Source organism: Vulpes lagopus, chromosome 7 (assembly GCF_018345385.1).
Source record: "Vulpes lagopus strain Blue_001 chromosome 7, ASM1834538v1, whole genome shotgun sequence".
Lineage (NCBI taxonomy): Eukaryota > Metazoa > Chordata > Mammalia > Carnivora > Canidae > Vulpes > Vulpes lagopus.
The window spans coordinates 74,739,775-74,761,355 of record NC_054830.1 but is presented as its reverse complement, the minus strand read 5'-3'; the positions used below and the strand labels follow the sequence as shown (position 1 = coordinate 74,761,355).

At 38.3% G+C, this 21,581-nt stretch overlaps 1 protein-coding gene across 1 annotated transcript; it reads right to left on the bottom strand.

Moving 5' to 3' along the window:
* Nucleotides 1-822: 822 nt before the first annotated feature.
* On the bottom strand, nt 823-14,089 carry LOC121494954 (bile acid-CoA:amino acid N-acyltransferase-like). Its single transcript, XM_041762120.1, has 4 exons — nt 13,856-14,089; nt 8,900-9,414; nt 6,082-6,284; nt 823-3,212 (listed from the first exon to the last, which is right to left on the bottom strand). The coding sequence occupies exons 2-4, from the start codon at nt 9,363-9,365 to the stop codon at nt 2,616-2,618; spliced, it is 1,266 nt and encodes a 421-aa protein (XP_041618054.1). The 5' UTR covers nt 9,366-9,414; nt 13,856-14,089; the 3' UTR covers nt 823-2,615.
* Nucleotides 14,090-21,581: the final 7,492 nt, after the last annotated feature.

The following is a 21,581-nucleotide window of genomic DNA, read 5'->3' as shown; positions in this document are numbered from 1 at the left end:
AGAGAATAGAGTTTAACAAGCCATGGAGGGAAATCAACACAGTATATCAGAGAAAATTTAGGTCTAAGTCCCTGGATTCTAATTCCAGCTCTGGTATTAATTCATCGTGGAAGTTTCTTTGCACCTCTATTACTCAGCTATGAGAAGGCTGACGTAGATTGGTACTCCAAAAAATTTCTGGTAGGACCTTCATGAGTTTTGCTATATCTCTGTACTCTGACCTGTTTCTCGTAAGGCAAGGATGATCTTTATTAATGCCTCCCCAACAGCAGTAATGTTCTCAGTAATTGCTTTATTCTTCCTCAGAGGCTTTATTACATTAAGGCTAGGTCCTGGGGCTTGTCCTTTGGAAGAAGGCAACTCTACCTAGAAAGAATGTCTAAGCCTTGACCAAGGCTGGAATGGATTATGTTCTCATAATCCAAACTGGAAGCCACAGAAGAAGCTTTTGTCCTGCTTTTTTGCTTGGAGTTCTGCAAAGCAGAGTGAAATGGGACATTGTGTATTCGGGCAGAAGCCTAGAAGCTAAATAGCACATGCAAGTCTCCCTTTGCACTGCTGACATGTGAAAGGATTCAGCAAGCACCCACATTCTCACAGTGATGGTCATAGAGGGCAGCTGAGAGCTGAAGGCCAGCAGTCTGCCCTGGGATCATTATGGCCATGTGTGAGCTGGCCCTTTAGTAAACACATCTACCAGGGACCTGAGAGAAGACACAACTGACAGAAAATTTGCAAGGACAATACAAGCCAAGTGGGGTGAATGCAGAAGGTGAGAAAGAGTTTACCAGCTGGCCTGGACCAGGCCAAGAGGACGCACCATTAGTTGACCAGGTGGAGATACTTTATTGGTGCACACAAAAGGTCAATGCCTGGAGATCAAACCAGTTACATTTCCAGGAAGTTAGAAAAGCTGGGCCAAGAACAGTTATTTGATCTTCATTCCTGCCAATCTTTGTAGTAGTGATACAGAAAACAACGTATGAAAAAAATTCAAAACCTTCTTGACTTTGAAAATCCGTGAAATATAAATCAAGGGATATATATCAGACCAAACACAAACAGATTTCATAAACGTAGACATTCTTCCTAAAGCCCAAAACAGGAAAAAAAATAGTTATACCCATTAAACCCATTATGATAACTATTGTATAGCATATGGCATATATAACTAATGATATAGTATCTAATATATATAGTTATTGTATAGCATATAGCGTAGGAGGTATTAGCCACTTCAATTACATGATTACTATAGTCAAAGGAGTGGCATATCCTGATTGACTGGGTCTGGGAGATGTGAAAACTTGTCTGAGGGTAAAGGAGGAAGGCTAATAGCCTCACTAATTCTGAATAGAATGATCTTACTCTAAACAGAAGAAATATTAAAGAGCAGATAAAGGAAAAGGAATGTAGGCTGATACAATGAAGTATCCTTATATTACTTCTATTACTCGAATTCCTCATTGGCTTCCCTATCACACCTACCAAATCATTCAAAATACCTTTTTCTGGTTCATCTTCACTTGATTATCTACCAATCACCTTCCACTTCCATCAATTGCAATTCAGTAGCTCAGAAATATTTGGGCTGTGACTTGCCCCTTAGAGAAAATACGTCAAATTTGACCTTGGACTAGGTAATAGGGATTGTTCTACACCCAGGGTCATCAAACTATGCCTTGTGAGCTAAATCCAGCCTACCACCTGTTTTTCTGCTGCTCACAAGCTAAGAATGGCATTTCAAAGTAGAAAATTATTACTTTGTGACATATAAAAATGATATGAAATGCAAATGTTAGTGTCCATAAATAAAATTTAATTTGAACACAGCCACAATCATTCATTACAGCCTATCTATGCTGCTTTTGTGCTTTAATAACAGAATTCATAACAGTGACAGAGAGTTAATGGCCCACAAAACCTAAACTATTTGCTACGTAGAACTTTACAGAAACAGTTTGCCAGCCGCTAAGGTACACAAACACACACCATCACTGCTCTTTCCTAAATTGCAATTTTGTGAATCTCAGATTGTTTCTTTCTCAAAATGCATGTTTAGACACAAATATTACTTCATTTTTTTATTAGCTTTTGTTGAATTATTGATTGTAGGCCGACTCAATCATGTAACCTCTGTATCAGCTTCCATATTGCCTTAAAATAATAAATTCATTTACCCAGCTCTAGTTTTTCAATGATAATGAAGTAACCAGGAACCACAAGCATATTTTCAAATATGAGAAATCTAAACATATTTCATTGGAGTTTTAAGAAATCAATAAATATCAGCACCTGATTTTCCTCATGTCTGTTTTACAAACCAGGGGATTCTGACATTAGTTCTGGTAATTTTTTTCTGCCAGATAATTGCTACAATTATAAACCAGAATATTTTAGGACAGCTTGAGCCCTAAATTTATCTTTAAAAATATAAAACTCTGTGTGTGTGATACCAGATTAAGTGGAAACCATTTTCCCTTTCCAAAGTCAAGACATGGCCACTGTCACCCTCTTGCTTTCTCTTAGTATATTATCCCACAATAGGAAATCAAAGACATTGTTCCCTGAAAATCTGGTATTGCTTCTCTGTTTCTCAGGAATATCCTCTCTTCTCAGAGTTGACTGGTTACAACTGGAAGGAGGTGCTTCCTGAGGAACTTTTTGATCTCCTTCCAAGAGTGCTCTTGTGCAATGGCATGTGGGGTCACCTCTCCTCCCCAGTGGATGAATAGGTGGAGACTGGAGATCTTGGAGGCACAGCACAGTGGGGAGTAGGGAGCCTCTAATAGGTGGCCTGCCCCAGGGTAAGATAGCAAAGTCCAATTGTTCTTCCCGTTTCTTCTCAACTGCTCTGTGGCTTGCTTGGCATATGCTTTGCTGTTGAGATTCTTATCATCTTCTCCCACAATGAAAAGGAAATGTCCCTGGGCCTTTTCAATGGGGAGAAGAAAATTCTCATTGGCTTCATTTCTAGCTTCCTCAAAGTTGTGCTGGAACTCTGCTAACCCTAAGGCATTGATGGATAGTAGTTGTGGGGAGAAAGGCAAGGGCTGACTTATCTGTCCACGATATACCTGTGGAATTCTAATTACAAAGTTGGGCCCATTAATAAGCACAGTGGCTGTGACCTGTTTCAGGTGAATAGCCATGGAGAGTCCAATCTCTGCACCTTTGCTTATGGAAACTATCCCAACGCCTGGGCCGAGGACCTAAAAATAATGAAAATGAGATGTTAATTCTGTCCATCATTCAGCAAAACCCGACCATCTCAAACAACCAAAGAACATGAACGGCCAGTGGGAACCAAGCAAGAACTAATCCCACCCATATGCCCAGTTATAGAGTTCTGGGACACATAATGAATATTCAAAGGAAATACTGCATCAAAAGCATGTCAGGCCTTCCAAATTAAATACTATGGATTCAGGGTGGTGATAGGTACTGAGTTTTAAATTTCCTAAAGCGGGGCACCTGGGTGGCTCAGTAGTTGAACATCTGCCTTTGGCTCAGTACGTGATCCCAGGGTCCTGGGATTGAATCCCACATCAGGCTCTCCACAAGGAGCCTACTTCTCCCTCTCCCTCTGCCTATGTCTCTGCCTCTCTGTGTGTGTCTCTTATGAGTAAAAAATAAAATCTTTTAAAAAATAAGTAAATAAATAAAATGCCCTAAAGAAATACCGATGTTGTAGGAAAAATAAGAAAGAGGCACATAACTCCTGTGAATAATACGAGTCAGGGTACAGCTGACCAGTAAACTCTGTTGTACCTATTCTAGGGTCTCTAGAAGTTCAGAGGAAAGTGTACTCTGTAGGATAGGACTGAGAAAAAGAATGAGCTTAGTAGAACAAAGCATGGAAACATGAGCAGGGGGTTCTATATCTGCTATGGTTTCCCTAGAAGGTTTCTCCTTTAGAGAAAGGTTTTATAAAGGAGGTTTGGCTCAGCTTCCTCTTCCACATCAGTCATCAAGCAAATATTTTTAGATTGTCCACCCTTTACTAACACTGAGGGACACAGAGGAAAAAAATGCATAAATCATCTCTTGCCATCAAGGAACTCACTGCCAGATGGAGAGACAGGAGAAAAAAACCCAGACAATTAAAGTAGCCTACAAATTCTGTGATATAAGAATGCACATAGTTAAAGCTGCCAACCCAGAGTAGCAGGGAATAAAGGCAAAATCAGAGAAAGATTCTCAGAAGAAATGGGCTATGAGTTGAGTCTTCATACAAAAAAAAAAAAAAAACCAGGAGGAAACAAGAAGGAATGGCATTCTATGCTGTAGACTCTGAAAGGAGCCATTCTTTTTTATTTTGCAGGGCATGTATCCAGTCCCAGGGATAAATTCTGATGGATCTGAACCCATTCCCCTTTGCTACATATTTTTTTAAACCTCTTTGTAAGGCCAATACATTCTACTGGAGGTCATATCTTGTATATTAAGAGGGGCGACTGGAATCATCTCCATTTGAATTAAAAAGACCTTTCAATCTCTGAAGTTCTAGGTCTTAATATAAAAGATGTAGAGTCACGGTTACAGCAATGAGAGGTAAGAACTCAGAATGCATTTGGCCAGGGAAGACAAAGTAAAAGGAAGTATAACATGGATGAACAACAACAACAAAATGATTCAGTTATGTGTGGACTTTTGGCAGAACACTAACTCTTATTATAATTTCTGCCATCAAATTTGGGACCAGGGAATTTAGAATGCTTCGAAGAAGACACTTAAAATCAACAGATGGAGAAATAAGACCTGTAAGGAATTGAAAGATGTATGGTCTATCCTCTCACAGGAGAGAGAGCATTAGGTAGGCTTAGTGGAAGTACTAAGAGCCTAGGATAGAAATCTGGTTTCCAGGCCTCCCTTAGTCATTGACTATCTAAGTGACATTGGTAAGAACACTGATAAAAAAAAGTCATGCAGAAAGTAGAAGGGGAACCAAGCCGAGACCACAAACAGCAGAATCACATAACCTCTTCATTTCTCATCTAAGCCAAGCAGAAACTCAGCACAATAACATCACCTATGTGATAGTTCAAAGACAATTCCATTATATGAACCAAAATAGCTATTTAAAATTCAATATGTCTCAATAGATGGTTAGTGATTATTGCTCTTCTTATTACTACAATTCTGATCATATTTTAGTGATCCTTATATGAAATAGGATGCAGTACAGAGACTTAATTTTACTTAGATCAATTCTTTTTTTAAGATTTTATTTATTTAAGAGTGAGAGAGAGAAAGAGAGAGCATGGTAGGGGGAGGGGCAGAGAGAAAGGGAGAAGCAGACTCCCCTCTGAGCAGGCTCGGGACTCTATCCCAGGATCCCGGGATCATGACCTGAGTCAAAGGCAGACACTTAACTGACCAAGCTACCCAAGTGCCCCTAGATCAATTCTTACTAGGAAAAAAATATTAACATTAGCAAGGGATAACATGTAGCAACCCTGATAGAGCAGCAAAGCACATCTTAAAATTTAAAGAAGATATGATTTAGAAAGTACAGCATTATGTTTAAGTCCTCTCAAATAACTAAAAATGCAGGCCCATTCCTCAAAGAAAGATAGATTCTCAGTCTGATGGAGTCTGATGATTTAATGATTATGAAAGAAGGTGATCATTAATAAGAATTACATTTATTAAGGATGTAGCATTGCCAGTTACTCTAATAAGCACTTTGCTTGTATTATTCCCTTTACTTCTCACGAGAACCTTATGAAGTAGCATCACTACCATAGCATTTAATAGATGAAGAAAATCAGGATTAGAAGGTATTAGTTAGTAGCTTGTCCAAATTTTCACAACCAGATGGAATGAAGCCAGAAATGCAACCCAGTTCTGTCTGAATCTAAAGCCATTGCATTTTTATTCCAACATGGACACAGGCTAACTTCCTGTTTTGTCTTTCTAAGCAAAAGACATTGGGTATGAAATCAATCATGTGTATGGTATGGATATGTTATAGAATTTTGAGTTCACTGAGGAGCATCATATTTGGAAGCAAAGGGAAGCCACAGGGTGTTATGGTTATTTAAAAACAGGAACAAAAAAAAAAGGGCAAAACATTACCTTAGGATGTCTTAGGAGAAAGTTGACAGCTTCCTCAAAATATTCTAAATCTGTCTTTTCTGGTTGGGAGGGCAGATCTTCATAGTCACAATAAGCCAAGGCCAAGGTGGCAAAGCCATGACTGGCCAGAAGACTGGCCCGAGATTCAATCAGTCCACCAACACCAGCAAACAAGTCAATTACCCCTGGGAAACGGCCCTCTCCTGAGAAAGAACAAAACAAAACAGAACTGGGTATGAAGGGAAAGGAAGGAAAAGAGAAGGAAAACACAGTATCATGAAGAAATGTATTACAAATTCTGGAATCGAAATTTATATTTTCAGTAGAATCCCAAGTTTTCAGCCTTGTATCTGGACCAGCATTAAAGCTGATTGAATAGATTAATAAAAGACAGTATCAGGAAGCTTGATTGGGAACTAGGTTTCACTGATACGTTTAATCTCTGTAGCCAAGGGCTCTTAGGGAGTGACAGTGGTTCATTTCTATAGTATTGGAGTAAAGAAAGTCATTGAAATTAGGCAAGGGCTTTTTAACCTATGAAAATGTACACAGGCTTTAGAAAGTCAATGAAGGTCCTGAAATTATATGCAAAATATATGTTTATATGTGCTTTTTGTTTGTTTGTTTTAAAGAGAGAGAACAAGAAATCTGGGGATGGGTGGCATGGGGAGGGGCTGGGGGAAAGGGAAAGAATCCCCATGCTCAGCAGAAAGCCTGACATAGAGTTCAATTTCATGACCTTGAGCTGAGATCAAGACTTGAGCCAAAACCAACAGTAGGAGGCTTAACTGACTGATCCACTCAGGTGCCCCTATATGTGCATTTACTAATGAAAGTTTGTACAGATTTAATTAGGTTTTCAAAGTATATATAACTAAAAAAGAAAAAAGCTTCAAAAGTATATGACTTCAAAAAAAGTTATTGAAATGACTATGTTAGCTAAAATCCTGACTTAACAATGTTCTAGTCCATTCTGACTGTACAGTGATGAAATCTTGCAGCCAAGCAGATGCAAATGATGAGCCCTTCCCATGCAATAACAATGTTTATTCACTGCAACTTAACACATGGTAAAAAGTAGGGATGGTGAGAGTATTATTCTACACTCATGCTCTGTGTAGGCAGCTAGTTTCCTAAATAAAGCAGGGCCCACACACTGAAAAAAGTGTGCTTACTGGGGCACTTTATTCTCATATAAGTAAATTTAGTTAAGGAAGACTGGTCCTATCCATGGGGTTGCCTGGCAGGCTCAATCAGTAGAGCATGAAACTTTTGATCTTGGGGTTGTGAGTTCAAGCACCATGTTGGGTGTAGAGGTTACTTAAAAATAAAAATCTGAGGGGCACCTGGGTAGCTCAGTTTATTAAGCCTCTGCCTTCAGCTCAGCCTCTTCTCAGCGAGAGGTGTGCTTCTCCCTTTCCTCCTCACTCATGCTCTCTCTGACTATCTCTGTCTCTCTCTCTCAAATAAACTTATGAATAAATAAATAAATAAACAAACAAATAAATAAATAAATCATCAATCTTAGAAAAGAGAGTGACTTGATGAAAGTGTTGGGAATTTTTAAAACAAAACATTGCTGTTTTCTTATCTTGAGAAAGAAGAAATAAAATGGTACTAAAACTCTTGACTTTAAAATACCATCTGAATAAATAAATAAAGATGTTTCTTATCTCCCAATTGGCAGGAAGAAGGAGAACTTACAAGCACTGAGCCTCTTAACATAGAAAAATGCTATAGTTGACAACTGCTTTGAGACCTGACTCAGTCACTTTTGGCCCGATGAAGCTCAGCCCTCTTGTATACCCCCCACTTCCCAGTCCTAACATGCAATAATGTTATCTATGTGCTAATTACTGGGTGTAAAAATATTGAAATTTATCCAAACAACTGCATGGGTCATTACAATTTTGGAAAGGGAAGCTTTTATTCCTACTACATCATTTATAGCTCTATGTTTCAGAAACCACCTCTAATACTTCAAGCTTCCTTTACCCATCTTATTTCTACAAGGTGATTATGTTTTTAAAAGCAGAGAGAGAGGCAATACATCCTGGTGATAATGATGGCTGTGTCCCAGATCAAAGCTCATGTTCTGAAGAAGAGAACCTCAGACACACCTGAAACCTGGACCCACCAAGGGCTACTCCTGGGAAATTAACTTTGCTTCATCCAGTCCCACGATAAGCCGTGAAAAATGTACCAGTAGATGTTTTGAACCACTTATTAATATGTGGAAATCACTGTGGGAAACTGAGTATTCTGGTAAGTTTTATAGCCATTAGGGAGTGTGTTGTATTAGCTGTGGATTTACAGGATATTCTATAAATATACAATATTTATGGAAGTAGAGGGTATCGAGTTTCTTTGAACCCTCTATATTTATTGCAGTATTTTAGTCCATTATATCATCATCTTATTGCATGCAATGACCTATACCTAAATTGAAACTCAGACAAAACAGAAACCCCAAAAGAAGCTGAGACACACTTCCACAATATCAAGACATGGCTTTTCTGATAGCCAGGCTTCAATACAGATGGATTTCACATAAATCCAAAGCTATGGAAATCCCATAATGCAGAGACTCCATAAACTACATGTATCTTATCCTTAGACAAACTCCAGAACTGTTGAGATCAAACTTGAGTTGGAACAGGGCATCACCATATTCTTGTTCTGACCCAGAGTTAGCCCTGATTATAAGGCTGGAAAGGACTACACTATGTACATCCATATGCAAGTTAAACCTCCAGAAGGATTAGGCATTCAAAAGAAGAAATACAAGGATGACAGTAATCAGGTTAATTCTACTCACCAGGAGGGAGAAAGAGGGTTCCCCGAATGTGGCCTTCTCGAACTTCGATCCGTTTGGTACCAGGCGCTGTGTACCACCTTTCCAAAGTCAGGCTGACTTTTGGAGCAGTGGTGGAGATGTGAATTAATGGTAAATTTGAATCATAAAGTTTTATTTGGACCAGGAAGGGGCTATTCATCACATCTCTTTTCAACAATTTAGTTAAAATATTTTCAGGTTTCAAGGACCAAAAGAGACCCATAGGATGGACTCCTACATAGTCACCTCCAAGTGAAGGGGCACACTCCAAGTCTACCTCACCAACTTCATTAGCCTTATAGTAGGCATGAGAACGAAACAGGTTCCCCATTTCATCTTTCAGTGTTGCCTGAAGAACCACTATCTGGAAGGGAGGCAGGCCTGTAGCTCGGATATGCACTGGCTCATCAATAAGTGCGCTTGTGGGGGTAGCTATCAGCTGAATCATCTTCACAATGTGCACTTTGGATGATTCTCAGTAATGTTTGCCGTAAAACCTGGATTAAAAAATTATATGTATATATTAGAAAGATATATATATATGAGAATATAATATATATATATGGGAATAAAATAAGGTAGTGAAAAAGTTATAGTGAAAGGTGAACTGGACCAGGAAACAGACTGCTTGGATTCAGTTCTAATTTTCCAGTTATTTAGCAAATATCCTGATACAATCTTCAAGTGCAAGATACCTGAGAGTTTTGGGCAAATTTGCAGAAGATATGAAACAGATGGATAAGTTTTATAGTAATTATGAGCCAGAGTGGAGGAAGCATCAGCCAAATATGCATGAAGGAAGATATCACAATTGGCCATCCAGAACTCTTGAAAAATTAGGTGCAGTGGAGGATTAAGAGTGAAATGTGCAACTGAAAATGGAATTCATTGGGGTGCCTGGGTGACTCATCAGTTAAAGTGTCCAATTCTTGATTTTGGCTCAGGTCATGATCTCAGGGTGCTGGGACTGAGTCCCGCATTGGGCTCTGCACTCAGCATGGAGTCTGTTTGACTCTTTCCTTCTGCCCCTCACCCTGTTCACGGTCTCTTTTTCACTCTCTCAAGTAAATAAATAAATAAAAATCTTTTGAAAAAGAAAACAGGGGATTTGTTAAACATCCATGTGTATGGAGCTGGTAACTCTACTACTAATCCCCTCCCCAAGTACAAACAAAATGCCTGGCATCTAAGAATTCACCTCTAACATAGCATAAAAAAACAGGCAAATCTTCTCAAAAGAATGAGGGCAAAATCTTTGGGGAGAACAAGGAGGCTGACACTATCACTCCCTAAAGAAAAAATACAGTTTCATAAATAGGCTTAACCAATTCTAAGAAAAAACAAATGCTGACAAGACCTTCAGTTACACAAATATTTGCTAAGCTTCTCATAATCTCCCTCTTAAAGGTTAAGGAATGCCCTTCTCTTTTTGGTTAGTGTGAAGAAAGCCACAAAAATGACTATTGTTCCCATTCTACTAAACTTATCTGGATAAATACAAAATCAATTTTTTTTGTTTTGTTTTCTTAAACTCATTAGATTGCCAGGAATCTAAATGAATTAAACTCCAATGAGTGCTAAGTTCCTCCTCGGAGAGAGAAAACTTTCTTTTCTACCAAATGACTTTGATCTATGATAAAGCAGCAAAAAAGAATCCCCCATAAAGAAAAATAAGGAGAAAGCAACAGAAAGTTTAATGTACTTTTAATGGAAATGTGCAAGCTGATTTGATGGTTTAGGATTCTGAGAAACTCTAGCCAGAGTCCTTCTCCAAGTGCCAACTCTTTAGGACTTGGCCATGTGCTCTAGGACAATACTTCAAAGAATGGGAGCAGAGACATGAGCCTAGAGAAATCTATCTGAGGCATTACAGGTCTTTGTATGAAGCACAGCAGCTAACTTCCAAAGCATGGGGGAGAATAGCAAAATAAAGAGGTTTTCCTAGGCTCAGAAAGCCAAGAGTGAGACTTCAGAGCAAAGAAATTTCCTTAGACTCTCCTTCTAGAAGAATTATGAATCAGAGAGACATATCCTACAGTTAGAAAAGCTAGCAACATGGCCATAAAAAGAAAGAAAAAAAAAAGGTATCTCCTCCTGAAGTTCAGCAATGCTTAGATCCCAGTTTCTTCTGATGAAAAGGCCTAATCACATACCCCAAAATATTTGATGCCAGTGGTGCACTGAATAAGAAAAAGCTGCAACAAAGCCCAGACCACAGGTCAGATTTGTTCAGCCCCTAATTCTAACATTCTGACAAAGTAGGGCTCTGCTCTTTTCTTGAGGAAAATATTACTTATTCTAGTCATTTCTTTTATATGAAATATCTGAAGTATGATTTAAAAAGATTATAAGACACAACAGAAGCAAGAAAATTGTCCCATGATAAGGATGAGAATGGAAAGTCAGTAGGAAGAGGTGCAGATTAGACAGGAACTTTGAAACAACCATTCAGAAAAAATAATAATAATAATAATTGAATTATTGACATATACAATAACTTGAAGGAACCACAAGGGAATTATGCTAAATAAAAAAGCCACTCCCAAATGATTCCACACTGTATGATTCCATTTATATAACATTTTTGAAATGAGAGAAATGGAGAACAGATTAGTGGTTGCTAAGGTTCAGGGACTGGGTTAGATGAGAGATGGCTAAAAAAAGGATACCATGAGGAATCCTTGTGATCATAGAATATTCTAAATCTTGATTATATCAAGGTCAATATCCTTGTGAAATCCTACAGTTTTGTAAGATTTTACCATTAGGGGAAACTGGGTAAAGCGTACATGTGGTCTGTCTTATTTCTTACAGGTGTGGTGAATCTACCATTATCTCAAGATAAAAGCTTAATTTAAAAAAGATAGCTATGGGACACCTGGGTGACTCAACCAGTTAAGCATCTGCCTTTAGTTAAAGTCATGATCCCAGGATCCTGGGATCCAGCCCTACGCAGTGGGAAACCTGGTTCTCCCTCTCCCTCTTCCACTTCCCTTGCTTTCTCTCTCTCTCAATCTCACTGTCAAATAAATAAAATCTTTTAAAATTTTAAAAAATAAAAAATAATAACTATGATAAAAATGCTAAAGGATAAAGTAGAAATGGCAGATACATGAAAAGACTGAGGAATTTCATCTGAGCATGAAAGCTGTAAAGAAGAACCAAATGGAAAAGCTAGAAATAAAAAATACAATAGCAGAAATGAAGAATTACTAGACAGACTTCATAGAAGACTCAAAACAGCAGAATACAGAACGAGCGAATGTAAAAACAGCGCAATTGAAAGGAGCCAAACTAAACAGCAAAAGAGAAAAAAGGATATACGAGAAAAACAGAGTGCTTGAGATGTGTAAGACAATATCAAATACTTTAATATATGTGTAATTGGTGCTTCAGAAAGAAAGGATAGAGAGGAACAGAAGAAATAGTTTTAAAAATAATTTTAAAATTAATTGACAAAAACTTTCCCAAAATTGTTGAAAAATATCTTGCCACAATTGCAAGAAATTCAGGAGGACAAACACTAAGAACACCACAATGATGGCATTGTAGTCAAACTGATAATAATAAAATACAAAAAGCAAATATTAAAAACAGCCAGAGAAAAATGGAAACAGTACATATAGAAGAACAAACAATATACATATATATGCTGCCGAAGCGAGCACATGAACAATATAAATATTTGACTTCCCATCACAAACAATTGGAAACCAGAAGATGGTAAATTTTTTCAATGCTTAAAGGAAAAGAACAAAACTCAGATTCTCTATCTAACAAAAATACACTTGAAGAATGAAGGCAAAATAAAGATATTTCCAGAGGGTAGGGAAATGAGAGAGATTATGTCTGTCGTAGACCAGCATTGTAAGAAACGTTGAGATGTTGAGGGGAAATTTGACCAGATGGACAACTGGATCTTTGGGAAAGGATGAAGACCACAAAAATGGTAATTTTTTTTTTTTTTTAAGGGGGATCCCTGGGTGGCGCACCGGTTTAGCGCCTGCCTTTGGCTCAGGGCGCGATCCTGGAGACCCGGGATCGAGTCCCACGTCGGGCTCCTGGTGCATGGAGCCTGCTTCTCCCTCTGCCTGTGTCTCTGTCTCTCTCTCTCTCTCTCTCTCTCTCTCTCTCTCCCCCTGTGTGTGACTATCATAAATAAATAAAAAAAATTTAAAAAATCTTTTTAAAAAAAAAGGGTAATTATAGAAGTCCAGTTAAAAATATCTTGAATATGGGACTCCTGGGTGAGTATCTGACTTCAGCTTATGTCCTGGGGTCCTAAGGCTCCTGAGGTCCTGATCTCAGGGTCCTGGGGTCAGGCACCCTTCTCAGTGAGGTGTCTGCTTGTCCCTCTCCCTCTTCCCCTCCCCTTCTTGTGCTCTCTCAAATAAAAAATACAATCTTAAAAAATTTTAACATGTACACACACATATATGTGTGAATTTAAATGCAATTAAAAGACTTTAAAAACAGGGACACCTGAGTGGCTCAGCGGTTGAACGTCTGCCTTTGGCTCAGGGTGTGATCCTGGTCCCGGGATCTAGTCCCACGCTGGGCTCCTTGGGAGGAGCCTGTTTCTCCCTCTGCCTGTGTCTCTGCCTCTCTGTGTGTCTCTTATGAATAAATAAAATCTTTAAAAAAAATACTTTAAAAACAATAACAATGTCTTGTGAGTTTATAGAATACATAGAAATAGAATATAATGACAAAACAGTGGGAATGGAGTAAATAAAATTATACTGTTGCAAGATTATCATATTACTTACTATTTTTCAAGCAACACAAGATTATTTGCAGGCAAACCGTAATGACTTAAAGGTACTATTAGGAGCTCAGCTGAGCCTGGGGAAATCTAGAAAGCTGATCAGATTGGGTATCAGAGTAGCTGATGAAAGCAACAAGCCAAAAATAAGAGTCAAACATTTAATCACTTACTGTGATGGGAGAAAGTGCCTGGTCAAGACAAGGATCAAGGGTCTGAAGTTGGGTGGTCCGCCAGGTGGGTGGGTTCACTGTTGCAGCGGCCCAAACCAAGGATCCAGCAGTTCTGAGGTCACAGTAGAGCAAGGGGAAAGGGCTAGCAGTAGTAAGGAACTGGGTGCTAGGTCAGAGTGAAAGAAAGTATCTTCAAGAATCCCTGGTCCTTGAATAAAGAGGCCTCAGCACACATGCCTGGAGAAGACTTTGGACCTTGAACAATGGCCTGATAATACATGTAATGTTATTGATAGTGAAGGTACCTGGGCAGAGAAGGCAAATATGAGAACATGATGGGCCTGTATGACTAGTAACAATGAAAACCAGTAACCACTAAGTGGCCTGCGTCCTTGACAACTTTTTCCAGAGACTGCCGTGCACTGGCTGTACCCAAAGTCTGGTGCTGGAAGGGCAGCATTTCACCATGCTTCCTACCAACTAAAGCCTTTATAGGGCAGCCCTGGTGGCTCAGCAGTTTAGCACCGCCTCCAGCCCAGGGCCTGATCCTGGAGACCCAGGATCGAGTCCCATGTCAGGCTCCCTGCGTGAAGCCTGCTTCTCCCTCTGCCTGTGTCTCTGCCCCTCTCTCTCTCTGTGTGTCTCTCATGAATAAATAAATAAAATTAAAAAGAAAAATAAAGCCTTTGTAATTGCTTATGGTCAGTTCTGGAAAATCACACATAAGTTTTTAACCAAGAGCTAGACTTCTCAGGTTCATATTCTCTAGAGTAAAACACACACACACACACAAACAGATACAACCTTTTAAGTAACCCAAAAAGAAACAGGTTTCCAGTTACTGTGGCTGTGTAATAGACCACTGGAAAACTTAAAGGAGTATTACAGTTATTTATTATGCTCTTATGTACTGTAGGTTGGGCATTAGGGCAGGGTTCAGAGATCAGACATCAGTTGCAAAGGCAACAACCAGATCTCACAACTGTGTAAAGGTCAAATCCTTATGAGTTATATATCAGTGGAGTGAAGGAGGTTAAAGGAAAGACTATTTATTGTCAATTGATCATTTAAGCAAGTTCAGATTTGAAACTGCTCTTGGCTATATCACCTGTAAATCTTCATGCATTTTTATTTTTTTAAAGATTTTATTTACTTTTTCATGAGAGACACACAGAGAGAGGCAGAGACATAGGCAGAGGGAGAAGCAGGCTGGCTCTCTGATGCAGAACTCAATCCCAGGACTCCACAATCACACCCTGAGCCAAAGGCAGATCTTGTACACTGAGCCACCAGGTGCCCCTCTTTGTGCATTTTTAGAGAGAGGAGACTGCCTGGTAAGACTAGGGATGAGGAATGAATGCGACAGCTTAATTATCCCAGGATAAGAAGAGAAATAGTGATGGTTAAAGGACAGGTCAAGGAGTTTGCTTTGTGTCCCTACCTTGCATTCCTCGAGAAGCCTTCCTTAAGAGCCCAAAAGTGAGTAGTGTATTCTGAGGGATTTCCAGGAAACATGAATGCAGAGGAGCAATGGGAAGTATGGAATAAATGGTTGGTTGAGGGCTGAGTCGTGGGGGAGGAAGAAGCCTTAATTTCCCACCACTTCCAGCCTGCCATGTTGAGAGGTAAAGCCTACTCTGAAGGCCCAAAAAAACCTATCAGGCAGAGGAAGCCAAGGTCTGATGTTGTGAGTCAGTCCTGTGAACTAATGCCACTATGAAAAGTATATACAGACAAGGTATTGACAATATATGCTAACATTGTATTGTTTTTAATGTGTCTGTGTTCAGAGAAAGAGAGAGAGAGATTGAGAAAGAGGTAGGATAGCCACAGGCATGAATACATGCTGATGAGAATGAGCCTACAGAGAGACAAATGCTGAGAATGAGAACTTGATGGTAAATAAGACATTTTTCCCTGAGAAGCTTAAAAACAAGTGATTTTATAGCCCCAAAGTACCCTATTTCCCTTGCGAAAATAGTCAAGAAATTGAATATACATAAGGCACCAGAAATACATGACAGAGTCAGGAATGTAATTTATACCTCCAATTCTTAGTCAAGTTGATTAGTAGTTCAGAGGCTCCTGGGAGGTTCAGTCGGTTAAGCATCTGCCTTCAGCTCAGGTCATGATTCCAGGGTCCTGGGATGGACCCAGGGAGCCCGGCATTGGGCTCTGCTCAGGAAAGAGCCTGTTTCTCCCTCTCCTGCTTCTCCCCCTGCTTGTGCTCTCTGCCTCTGTCAAATAAATAAATAAAATCTTTTTAAAAACTAATAAATATTTCAATAGGAATTTATCAGGGTCCACACTGTATCACAGGGAGATGAGACACAGTCCCTACCCTAAATAAGTCTAAAGGAGTAGTCTTCCTTCCATACATTATCCATTATGTTTCTACTTATATATCATATGGATCAACCAGTGTTCCCACACAGAAAGAAAGCAAATAAAAAGTCAATAGCTTTAGTTCAACTTATACTTCTTTTCAAACATCATCATTTTTTCCCTTCATATCCCTGGTTTATTACATTTTACTACCAGAAAGCATTCCTGAATCACATAAATATGTATGACCTTTAAGAAATATTCTCACATAATGTAATTCTAACAAGCCATTCATCTGACATTAAAAGAAAATCATCCTTCAAACATTATAAATATAGAACCACAATTCAAAATCCCAGAGTAAGAGAATTTCTTCTGTAATATTCTAGGAAATAGCCTTTAGAAAGAGGGAGAAATTAATGGAGATGGGAGAAGATAGAATAAAGAAAAGTTAATAATTTCAGAGTCATTCTCCCTGAGAAATATAAATTCTGGCTTGATATCTTCATAATCACAAGTCCCTATTGATATCCTTTCTAAACAAAATCCAACAGAAAAGATATACCCTTATCTGAGCACTCTTTGAACTCCATAGCCGAGATTATAAAATGAACAAAAAGGCTATTTGTCTGCATGAACTGCTAAATTCCAAACACTGAAATTAAGAATCTAATTTTACTTCTCATTCAAGATCTTAGATTTTAACCCATTTCCAATCAACCCAGAAGAGATAGCCCTGATTACAAGCTAAAGTCCCTGACTTTCCTCTCAAACCTTCCTTGGCACTATCTAGAGTCATGTTATCAGTCAAAACCACAATAAGTTTTTATAGTCTAGCCAAACTAATGAAGTACTAACTTATGGCCCACCCCTTGCTCTAGTTACCTATTAACTTTTAATTTCATTGAACCCAGTCTCTTCCTATTTTCCCTCTTTTTGTTCTCTACAGTAAATCTCCCCCTCTTAGGAATAGTCTCTATATTTTACCCACGTATTTTATTAATTTTGATTATAAACAAATTGTTTGACCTCTATTAATACCATTTGGGCATACCTTTGGTCTACAAATAAAGAAGTCAAGAGCTTTGACTCACTATCAATTACTAGTTCTGAACTAGCTGAGGATTACAAATGTAACAGTAACAGGCAACAAAACACTTTTTCTTGGGCACAATTTCTACTTTTGGAATTTGGGCAACACCAAATCTCCCACTCATTATGTTCTCCTCCTTAACTAATTCACAGGGGCTCTTGAGATAGCTATAGAATGGAGTGTTAGTGGGATTTTACATAGTCAGGAAATAAAAGCACTATATCTATTAAACCATTGAGTCCTTATTTATTTGAGGTGATAGAGAACTTTAAAAGGATAAGATGGGGATGCCTGGGTTGCTCAGTGGTTGGGTACCTGCCTTCAGCTCAGGTCGTGATCCCGGGCTCCAGGACTGAGTCCCGCATGGGGCTCCCTATAAGGAGCCTGCTTCTCCCTCTGCCTGTGTCTCTGCCTCTCTCTCTCTCTCAGCCTGTGTCTTTCATAAATAAATAAATAAAATCTTAAAAATAAAATAAAATATAAATAAATAAATAAATAAATAAATAAATAGATAAGCTGAAGGAGGGATGCCTACGTGGCTCAGTGGTTGAGCATCTGCCTTTGGCTCAGGGTGTGATCCCGGGGTCCTGGGATCGAGTCCCATATCGGGTTCCCCGTGGGGAGCCTGCTTCTCCTTCTGCCTATGTCCCTGCCTCTCTATGTGTGTATGTCTCCCGAATAAATATATAAAATCTTTTAAAAAAATGGATAAGCTGAAGGAAACTAAGAATAAATATAATTTCCTTAATTTTAAGAAATTCTGATCAGTGAAATACTCCATAAAACATGAAAACACAAGCTAAGGTACTTATGCTTATGCCTCACATAAAATTGATTAAATATTATTAAGAAGTGGGAAACAGTATGGAGATTCCTCAAAAAATTAAAAATCGAATTACCACATGATCCAGTAATTCCACTACTAGATATTTACACAAAGAAAATGAAAACAGTAATTTGAAAAGATATATGAACCCCTATGTTTATTGTAGCATTATTTACAATAGCCAAGATAAGGTCAACTCAAGTGTCCATTGATAGATGACTAGATAAAGAAGTGGTAGGTATATATAATGGAATATTAATCAGGCATAAAAAAAGAATGAAATTTTGCTATTCACAACAACATTAATAGAACTATAGAGTATAATGCTAAGTGAAATGTGTCAGTCAGGGAAAGACAAACACCATATGCTTTCACTCATATGAGGAATATAAGAAATAAAGCAAATGAAGAAACTAAGAAGAAAAAGAAACAAAAAACAGACTCTTAAATGTAGAGAACAAACAAATGGTTGTCAGAGGGAAGGTAAGTGGGGGGGGATGGGTCAAATAGATAAAAGGGATTAGGAGTACACTTATCTTGATAAGTATTAAGTAATGTATCTCTGAACTACTGAATCATACTGTACATCTGAACCTAATAAGATATATTAATTAAATATAATGAATACAACAAATATTGTTTAAAAGTTCCCCTTATGGGGCAGCCCCGGTGGCGCAGCGGTTTAGCGCCACCTGCAGCCTGGGTGTGATCTTGGAGATATGGGATCGAGTCCCACGTCGGGCTTCCTGCGTGGAGCCTGCTTCTCCCTCTGCCTGTGTCTCTGCCCCTCTCTCTCGATTTCTGAATAAATAAATAAATAAATCTTTAAAAATTAAAAAAAATAAAAGTTCCCCTTAAAAGAATTATTAAACAGAATACATAAAGAATTCCTAAAAAATCAATTTATAAAAATCTCAGTTGAATACGAGAAAAGACTTAAACAGGGACTTAACAGAAAAGAAAACACAAGTATAATCATATGGAAAAAAGGCTTAATTTCATTAGTCATCAGAAAAATGCAAATTTAGGAGTGTCTGAATGGCTCAGTCAGTGAGCATCAGACTCTTGGTTTTGGCTCAGATCATGATCTTAGGGTTGTGAAATTGAGCCCCACATCAGGTTCCATGCTGGTGTGGGGCACCTACTTAAGATTCTCTCCCTCTCCCTCTGCCCCTTCCCCACTCACCTCCCTCTTTTTTTCCCTCTCTAAAAAATAAGTTAATGAATGAATGAATTAAAATGCACATTTAAATCATGGGGTGTATTTATACCTATAAGATTGACAAAAATTGTAAACTCTGAAAATCGGGACCCCTGGGTGGCTCAGCAGTTGAGCATCTGCCTTCAGCTCAGGGCATGATCCTGGAGTCCCAGGATCGAGTCTCACACCAGGCTTCCTGCGAGGAGCCTGTTTCTCCCTCTGCCTGTCCCTCTGACTTTCATGATTAAATAAATAAAATCTTTTAAAAATTAATTAATTAATTAATTCTGAAAATATAAGAGTTGGTTAAGAAGTGGATCACCAAGAGACACCTGGGTGGCTGAGCAGTGGAGCTTCTGCCTTTGGCTTGGGGCGTGATCCCAGAGTCCGGGATCGAGTCCCACATTGGGCTCCCTGCGAGGAGCCTGCTTCTCCCTCTGCCTGTCTCTGCTTCTGTCTGTGTGTCTCTCATGAATGAATGAATGAATGAATGAATGAATGAATAAAATCTTAAAAATAAAAGGAAGAAGAAGTGGATCACCAAGACCCTGCTAGAGGAATGTAAATGGATGCAATCACTTTAGAAAGTAATTTGGCATATCTATTAAATGTGATGATATGAATAACTTTTGCCCAGTGATTGCATTTCCAGAGATACACCCAACAAAAATGTGTACACAAGTGCATAAGGAGTTATACATAAATATTCATAGCAGCATTTTTCAAGATATTAAAAACTGGAAACAACCAAATATCCATTAACAATAAAATAGATGACTAGATTTTGGTCTACTTATAGAGCAGAATACTATGAAGCCCAGCATTAAAAATAAATGAATCAAAACAATAAAAGTAAAAGAATCATAACTACATTCAACCCTGGATGAATCTCACAAACATAATATTGAGTGTTAGATGCCAGACATAAATGAACCATAAATTTATTTTTTAATAGTAAGATTATAACTTTAATCCAAATATCAGTAATTACATTAAAAGTCAATGATATAATACCACAGTTTAAAGATACGGGAATAGGGATCCCCGGGTGGTGCAGCTGTTTGGCACCTGCCTTTTGCCCAGGGCGCGATCCTGGAGACCCGGGATCGAGTCCCGCATCGGGCTCCTGGTGCATGGAGCCTGCTTCTCCCTCTGCCTCTCTCTCTCTCTGTGTGACTATCATAAATAAATTTAAAAAAAAAATTTTTAAAAGATACTGGAATATTTGAAATAACATATAAATAGATATAAACTTGGATATAGTTTCTTGAATATGTTAATATAAAAAAGACTAAAAGTAAAGTTTAGAGCATAAAATGCCATGCAAACACAAAACAAAAGAAAAACGATATAGCTATACTAATATCATTAAACCTCAATTTTATTTTTTTCTTAAAGATTTTATTTATTTATTCATGAGAGACATACACAGAGAGAGAGAGAGAGAATCAGAGACACAGGCAGAGGGAGAAGCAGGCTCCATGCAGGGAGCCTGCTGTGGGACTTGATCCCGGGACCCCAGGATCATGCCCTGGGCCAAAGGCAGGTGCTAAACTGCTGAGCCAGCCAGGTGTCCCTAAACCTCAACTTTAATGAAAGAAGTATAGCTAGATCTAAAGAGGAACATTTTACAATAACAAAGGGTTAATTTGCTAGGAAGATATGGCAATTCTGAATTTATATGTCACTTACAATAGAGCTTCGAAATATATAAAACACAGCTTATAGTCATAAAAGGACAGATGTAAAATCATGTAGGGAGATGGTACTATGCTGCTTTCACTAACTGATACAACAAGCATATAAAAAAACATATAAAAAATCCTTAAGGATAAAATGATATCAAAAACATGATTAACAAACTAGAACTAATTAAATATACATATTTGTACATACTTGAAATATAAAGTATGTATATACATGAATATAATATTGCATATACTCATACAGAAAATGTAGCACCTAAGAATTCCAGAATACTGGAATTCTATTTAAATTCAATTAATCAATTTATAATGTATTATTGGTTTCAGAGGTAGAGGTCAGTGACTCACCAATCTTATATAACACCCAGTGCTCATTACACTATGTGCGCTCCTTAATGTCCATCACCCAGTTATCCCATCCCTCCCCACTCACCTCCTCTCCAGCGACCCTCAATTTGTTTCCTGTGATTAAGTCTTTTATGGTTTGTCTCCCTCTCAGATTTGTCTGATTATTTCCTCTCTTCCCCTATGATCCTCTTTTATTTCTTAAATTCCACATTTGAGTGAGATCATAT

Bases quoted from the DNA above. Each gene is read 5' to 3' on its own strand.
- LOC121494954 (XM_041762120.1), bottom strand. From the start codon at position 9,365: ATGATTCAGCTGATAGCTACCCCCACAAGCGCACTTATTGATGAGCCA. The intron at 6,285-8,899 runs GTGAGTAGAATT...GTTCTTTCTCAG, and splicing joins AACCCTCTTTCTCCCTCCTG to GAGAGGGCCGTTTCCCAGGG. The intron at 3,213-6,081 runs GTAATGTTTTGC...CATTATTTTTAG, and splicing joins TTCTCCTAAGACATCCTAAG to GTCCTCGGCCCAGGCGTTGG.